At 44.9% G+C, this 7,556-nt stretch overlaps 1 protein-coding gene across 6 annotated transcripts in view; it reads right to left on the bottom strand.

The window, feature by feature from the left end:
• Window positions 1-1,871: 1,871 nt before the first annotated feature.
• Window positions 1,872-7,556, bottom strand: part of MAP2K4 (mitogen-activated protein kinase kinase 4) — a 105,014-nt gene continuing 99,329 nt past the window's right edge. For 2 of the 6 annotated variants that reach the window (XM_027131083.1, XM_027131082.1), the window contains 2 exons: window positions 5,755-5,800; window positions 3,890-4,561 (listed from right to left, as the gene is read on the bottom strand). In XM_027131083.1, the coding sequence (XP_026986884.1) occupies window positions 4,448-4,561; window positions 5,755-5,800 (160 nt within the window). In that variant the 3' untranslated portion in view covers window positions 3,890-4,447. Of the gene's footprint in view, window positions 4,562-5,754; window positions 5,801-7,556 lie in introns of those variants that run through there. The other 4 variants (XM_027131079.1, XM_027131081.1, XR_003438054.1 and 1 more) reach the window with 4 other exon arrangements.

Here is a 7,556-nt window from a genome sequence, read left to right as displayed (position 1 = left end):
TAAATACACTTTGGCATATCATCAGAAAAAATCTGCTATTGCGGATATTGAGTTATTAACCCATATGATGATTTCAAGGTTTGAGATAACAATTCCTGGACATTCATTTACCTGAAAGATGGAGAAGACCAAACAATACATCACTTTAGTCTGTAGTAAATCCCCAGAAGATAATGGAAGCTGATGTTTCACAGACTATAGACATTCTTTACACTACATGGTCTAATACCAACTTTCCACGACACCTGTCTTACAGTGGACCCTCAGAAGGAAGCCACCCATTGCTGATTGGATTTTCCCTCAAACCAGTTAACAAGGTATTTAAGGGAGCCAACAAGGTCAAGACCAACGGTTTTTAGGTTCTTTACCCCTTGCATTTCAAGTAACAAGCACAGATGCTGTGGATGTGACTGGAGCATACACCTCTGGCTAAGAGCTGGGGACACAAAGCACCTCTGCACCTCTAAGACGGGCAGCCAGCATCTGGGCACTTTCAAGACTTCATGCATCCCCAATCTATCCTCCTGCAGCTAAGACAGACGGATGGAATCAAGAAGTGAAAGGGCATTTTAATACTAAAAGAGCCACCTCAAGTCCTTTTCCTGCTTCAGTGACTGCCACATTACGTCATCATGTTGATGGGGACCTCAATCCTTCTACACTGAATTCTCAGATGTTGCGCTTAAGAATTAAGACCTAGAGTTCTCTGGTTAGTTCTAAGTAACTACCTTCTACACAGCTGCCTTCACAGGGGCCACGAGGACTTCCAGACAGCAAGGCAGGCCTTGGTGAGGCTTGTGAGTGGAGTTACCCCCATAGTTCAATCTCCCGCACTCAGCGCAACCCGTTCCTGATGGCCATGTTTTAATTAATGTCATTTCTCACGGGGAGCATTGGATGTGAGTCTCAGCTCTCCTCCCTACTCTGTTATCAGAGCCAGAACTTCACTTCTCTGAGCCTTGTTTTTTTCTAATCTCTAAAAAGGGCCTCTACCACCTGCTTCAGAAGGCTACAGTCAGGATAAGCTGAGGTTAGCAAACATAGGTAGGGTCCACGAAGCACTGAGTACATGGTCCACCTACGACACTCTGTCTTGCGCACAGCTGGTGCTCAGCTGGGATCTGGAAACTCCACGGGGTCTCCGTTCCCCAGCAGATAAGGCTCAGCCAGAGGGGTCAGGATGCCTCTGGCCACACCCTTCCTCGGACAATGCTCGATACCTACCACACCTGCTTCTGTAATGGTGTTGCTGCCTCCGAGATCAGGTTAGCAGCAGGCACAGGAAAAGGGTAAGGTGCTGGATTAGTTAGTCTATGTTCAATGAGTCAGGATGTTGTCAACAAGCGACAGGTGGGAGCACAACAGGTCAGTCCTGGGGCTGGAGCTCCAGATTCTTCTCTGTGGTAGTTCCCAGGCCTCTATGGCTTTTTGCTAATTTCCACTGTCCTCCATCCATAAACCTCCCAGGTCTGACCTCTGCAGGGCTTTGACCCACCAATCTCCCCCCACCCCTCCTCTCTCGAGTAGCCGTGAATGAATGCATGAGCTGACATCTGATGCCTACCCAGCAGCCACAGGACTGGAAGCAGAAAGCAGGGCTGGCAGCCAGATGTCGGGCCGAGGCAGGCCGCGTTCTTACAGGCTGTCTCTCCACCATGACACGGCACCCTCCTCCTTCAGCAGTAAGAAATGCTGGGTCAAGCCAGGACAACCAACAAAGAAACAAATCTGAACTGACCCCATCATCACGCCTGCTCAAACAGAACGCAAAGCTTTTTTCCAAGAAGGATAAGCAGAGAAACGGCAGCCAGAGACGGGGCGAGAAAAAGAAAGAAGCCGTACACACTTCCAGAAGAAAATTTTCCCCCATGTGAAATGCACAGATAATTTAATGGAATTGACTTGGAATTGGATAATTCCAATGGAACTGACCCTCTCAGGGTCTGACTTCAGAAAATCAAATTACAAAGTCATCATCACATCCTAGATTTATTACAACTGACCTGCAGGCAAAAGGATAGAACTATTACATAAACACTTCGATTCCATGTATATATCTTAAATAGAGGAAGAATTCAAACAAGAATACAGGATAAAATATTCCAAGCTCCAAGAAGCAGTTATGTTACTGAGCTCCATTTTTACAGACAAATAAGGCAATATCCCTGCACATTAGCTTTTTGATAATTTTTATACATTTTTCTATGGTACAAGAGAAAAATAACCAGAGCTCACAATGTACAGTTCTTATACTATTTTCACAGTTTGTGAACACTATACACCCTTTTGTTTTAATAAAGATACATTGTAATAAACTCCTTGCCCTTAAGTTTATAGTTTATAATAATCTATGATTAATACACTAAAATTGCCTTTTTATGTGGTCATCCACACAACAGAACGGTCAGATTAGCTCCTGGACAGTCAGAATTGCTTCTATCTCCATTGGTATATGGCAAAGTGACCCTATGCTGAGCCACACAGGAGGCTGACAGCAGAGATGCAGATTCCTCTGGAGTCCCCGGGAACGGTGGAGGATGATGGCTTGGTGTGGTCAGAGGCAGACACTGCAGGGCCTCCTGTAGAGCACTGGGAAGCCTGGGCTTCAGGTGCCATGGGGGAGAAAACAGGAAAACCAGGCAAGTGGACCAAAGCGATAAACCACGGGTGAATTCTGAAATTTACAGGGATGTAACTGTAAACAGCACCATTCTCCCTTTATTGTTGAGAAGTGTTTGTGACCGTCACCTGGGAGGAGACACAGCAACACCTACCACTGTTTGGTTCCGTCGCAGCCCCATCTGCGTCTCAGACCATGGCAGCTTTCTACTCCAGTGTGCGTGAGCCACTCACAGTGCTGCCTGACCGACTGTCACACAAACGCTCGGGGCCAGGGAGGCCAGAGTGAAACCACGGAGACCCGGCCCATGGGTAAGGGAGGAAGGACAGCAGAAGATGGCAGGTTTAAATGGCCTCTTAGAACTATTCTGGGGTTCTTCGGGGGTTTTTTGGTTTTTGTGTTTTTGTAGACTCCCAATTCCAAGAAATGGTGGTGACCTGCTAGAGATTCTCGCAGGTGATGATCTCACCTAAGAGACTGCCGTTTCCCATCCTCCTCTGGTCAAGCGGTTTTCTCTAGAAAAGATGCTCCTTCATTACCTACCACATCAGCTAGGCCCCACGCTTCTCAGCCTTTTGAACAGTAGAGCATGTGAGAGACTGGGGGCTAAAAATCCTTGGTAAGGAACATCCTTGGTAATTATAAATGTTTCTGATACAGGAGAAAAAGGCGAAATATTGGATTAAGCAAAAGTCACATAGTGGCAATAGACCACACAGGTGGGTAAAGAGATGCAGAAGCTGAAGACCTGGGCCAGTGATGTCGAACAACTGAGATTTGGTCTTTTGCTGCCTAGAAGAAATCTTTATCTAATCAATCAAGGCACATTGCTACCAGCTACTTCTCCCTGTTAGTGAGTTATGATGGCTGAAGTATCAGGCTTGGGACCAAGGGGAAATATACAGCTGCTGCAAGTTGTTCCATAAGATTCTAGGATTAAAAACAGCTGTAAACTTTGCCCTCCGTACTTTTTTCTTCTTCCAGTCCAGGTGGTCTGTGGCAGGTGGAACATCCAGTTGGCAGCACACCGAATTCTGAGAATGAAATTCTTAGGATCAGCACCTTCTCTGACAAGTGGCAGACTCCTGAGTCTCCCCAGTGAAGAGCAGAGGGCTGGGGAAGGAGGAAAAAACACGTTCTGTCCTGTCTCAATCTTCTAATGTTCACCTCTCTGAACGCAACGTGGTTTTTGGTAAAGATAAATTCCCTCTGATTTAACATGATATCTCTAACAGGGAAGGAATTTGGCTAAGTACATCCATCCCCAGACATCGACAGTGGCTGTAAAGCAACAGAATGTCACATCAGTAAATCTATTGCACTTGGTGAAGACAGTAAATCCCTCCTCCGTCTCCCAGCTCCAGAAGGCAATGCGTCTCGTTGGCTGTGCCCGCTCTTCTCACTCCAGCCCAAGTCTGTGTTCAGACACAGCGCACCCATCACCGCATCCTTCCAGTATTTGGAAGTCTGACAGAACACTATTCCAGTAGCTGCGTCTCCAGGTTTCGAGTCTAGAAATGAATTTAAGATGTGATCTAATCACGGTCAACAAATTGATCATACTAACTTCCACATTTCATGAATACGTCCATCACGAAAGAGCAGGATGAGGTCTCTCTGACCGGCACTAACACTGCGTGATCGCTCAGGTATTACAGGGATGCACGTTCTAGGTGACGAGAGTATACAGACATGATGGAAACGAACACCAATCTTATTGCACATGGTGTCTGGGCGAGCAATAAAAACACTGTGGTACGGGATGAAGATTCTTTACGTCTTGCTTCCTCTCAGCCCTTTTGCCTAGAGTCTGACGTAGCAGCGATGTCAGTCGACATACATGGGAGAGCTGGGAGTAGCTGGCATTTGATCCAGGATTTTACAAACATAGCATGCGACCTCGACAGCGCGCTCTTCATACATCAAAATAAAGGGATGTTTCTGCAAGAATATTGAAAAACAGAAAAAGAGAAGAAAAATGATCAATATTCGTATCAGAGCTCACACGGAACTTTTCCCAGTTTTGACACAGCACAGAACTGCAGGCTCCAGCCAGGTCGAGCTGTAAATGACTGTAGCAAGGCAAGCACAGTCTGCACTCCACGCAGACGTGTTAATGGGGGTGAGCCGCTGAGATACGATGCACGGTGTCAGGCTCTGGAGGAGCCGCCCTGGCTGTGAGGTCTGCAAGCTTATCTGTGTACCAGGACGGCACATTCCTCAGCACAAAGCATAGCTGGAGCCTCCGCCGCCATCTGAGAGCCAAGAAGAACTGCATGAATCACGGTCGCCATTCCTCGTGGGTCACAGGCATAAACCCCAACCTCCCATATCTCCCCACATGTAGCAGAAGGACCTTACCAAAAGGCTTCAGTTTCGACCCTTCTGACCCCCACTCCAAAAGAGGCACAATGGAAACTTCTCCCCTGAGCTTGTGCGCTGTGCTCTCCAAAGCCTATGGCTCTGTACCTGCCTTGCAAACTCATTTTTTCGTCCTCCACCCCCAGCGATATTTTTCTTTCATAGCTTTGCTAAGTACACTAACCAAATACGTTTAGTCAGTGCTGGGGTTGACTGGAGTTCTACCTAACATCCTTGGAGAACCAGAAGCTAGTGTGACAAGTGGGTCTTTTCCTAAAATATTCCCACATTATTAGGTCACAGGACTTTCTTCACTGCCAAGACCAAGGCCAGATCCGGTAGACTGCTTAAAAAGTCCGAGTTCCATGGAAGGGTGAGAACTTTCAAAGAAATGAGAATTGGCCATACGATGCCAGTTTGTGTGAGAGCTTTTAATAAAGGCAGGATGAGCACAGTAAGTTCCTATGGCCGTGTTATACACACAGACCACGCAGTGGAAACGGCTCCTCAAAGTGAATGCTCAAGCTCCTTCGGGTAGTTTTTATAACATGTGAAGGCCAAAATTTTCCATGAGAATCTAGCTAGTAAATTAGTAGGAAAACTAGACCTACACATTTTCTCTTCCCAAATCTCTTTGCTTTAAAACATTCTTTAACAACGCTCATTAAGGTCAATCAGTCTAGGACAGAGAGGCCGGCTGCTGCTTAGTGGACAGCATGCTGGAGGGCTCAGGAGTGAGGAGACAGCTCCAACTCCCCAAGTCTCAGACTCACCAGAAGTTCTTTATACTTTGGCCTTTTGGATTCATCCTTGGTAAGGCTAAAATAACACAAAAATTAACATCGTTAAAATGGACACACAGTTACCCAAGTACTTTTATTTTCATGAACAAAGTATTACAATCAAATAAGCAGTTTTTTTTCCCCTTCAGATACAAAGTCACAAAGCAGACAACCTGCCAAACATAAAAAACACACAAAAAATGAGGCAATCTACAATCTAAGGATTTGCCCTTAAGATACTCAACGTAGGAGCATTAGTGAAAAATTAGAAACAAGTTAACTGGTGAAAATTGGATAAATCATGGCATAGCTACATGTTAGAATACTATGTAGTTAAACGTATGAATGCATGTGTAAGTATAAGATTGTAAGTGTATATGTCTGTGTGCCTGTGTGTTTCTAAATATATACGGCCACTACCCTAAGAGAAACTTGTAATCCAGTGAGTCTGGGAGATAAGCTACATATGAATTTTATAAACTTATCCTTAGAACTAAAACATTTTTGCACTCTGTATCTTAATTCTGTGTTCTTTGTTCCAAAAGTTCACAGTAGTACAACTTCATAAGGACTATATTGATATATTAAAAACCTCTGCCCTCCTGACATTTTCCCCTTGAATTCTACCCTGTCTAATTAATGTCGCCAGAAGTGCTTTCATTTTGTATTTTCCTGATCTATCTTGGACCGTACCTTAATCACCACTCTCCTCCAACCTCAATTACATTCACTTTTTTAGTATCAGACGTGAATCTGGGCAATACAGGTCTCCTATATCTAAACTCAGTGCTGTTCTTCACAGCTGCACCTTCTGTAGTGGACGCCTCACTGTGCTACACAGATGCCTTCTTTAGGAATGAAGGACTTACTCCTCCACTGCTGGGAGGGCTGCCAGCAGGCAGCCCTCGGTTGTGGCTTCTAAGGGATGGCATCAGTTGAAGACAGCCACCTTGGCCTTCTGGCGCCAGCCTGTATCTAATGACTGATCCACAAAGGGGCATAAAAGTCCAAGACCCTCCTCCCATACGAGTCAACCTTGGAGGGCCAGCCCAGCTTCACAGCTTCCTACAGGGCTGGTGGGGGCTTTGGCTAAGGCTGCATTGCAGCCCAACTCCCCTTTCTGCCTAGCCCTGCTTTCCCTCCCTTTGCTGTTTGTTGATCCAAAGATCACTACCTACCACTTAACCAACTTCCTGTACATTTTTTACTGTCCCCAAAGCCTGCTTTCCAGGGAACCAACCTGCAACACCCTTTTGCTGGGCTTACTTTTCTTCTTGGTCAAATATATCTTTTCAAAACAATCTAAGAATGGTAAACTCTTAGGCTTTCCCTTCCTGGAAAAAAAAAATCTATACTTCCTCATTTTGAATGATAATTGAGTGCCCATGTATAAAACTTTAGGATGAGGTTGACAATTATTTTTCCTCAGCACTCTGGAGCTATGACTCCACTGTTTTCTGGCAACTAGTGTTGCTGATGACGAGTCTGCTGTCAGTCTGATTCATTCATTCTTGCAGGCACTCTAAGTTCTCTTCCTGCCAACTCTTACTTTATCATTGTTCTGCAATTTTGCTTCAGTGAATTTTCGTATAAATTTACCTTTATTTATCCTACGTGATACAGAGACTTTAACTGAAATCTGAGCACCTATCCTAGATCAATTCTCAAATCTTTTCCACTATTATCTCCTTAAATATTGCTTCTCCACTTTCAGAGCTGTTTTTCATTTCCATTATATACATCTTAGAATTACTCATTCTCTTCTCACTGATTTTTAACTATTTTCTTTCATA

Source organism: Aethalodelphis obliquidens, unplaced genomic scaffold (assembly GCF_003676395.1).
Source record: "Aethalodelphis obliquidens isolate GAN/ISIS:26980383/991018 unplaced genomic scaffold, ASM367639v1 scaffold38, whole genome shotgun sequence".
NCBI classification, from domain to species: domain Eukaryota; kingdom Metazoa; phylum Chordata; class Mammalia; order Artiodactyla; family Delphinidae; genus Aethalodelphis; species Aethalodelphis obliquidens.
The sequence above is the reverse complement of the archived record's forward strand: the minus strand, read 5'-3'. Positions and strand labels throughout refer to the sequence as shown.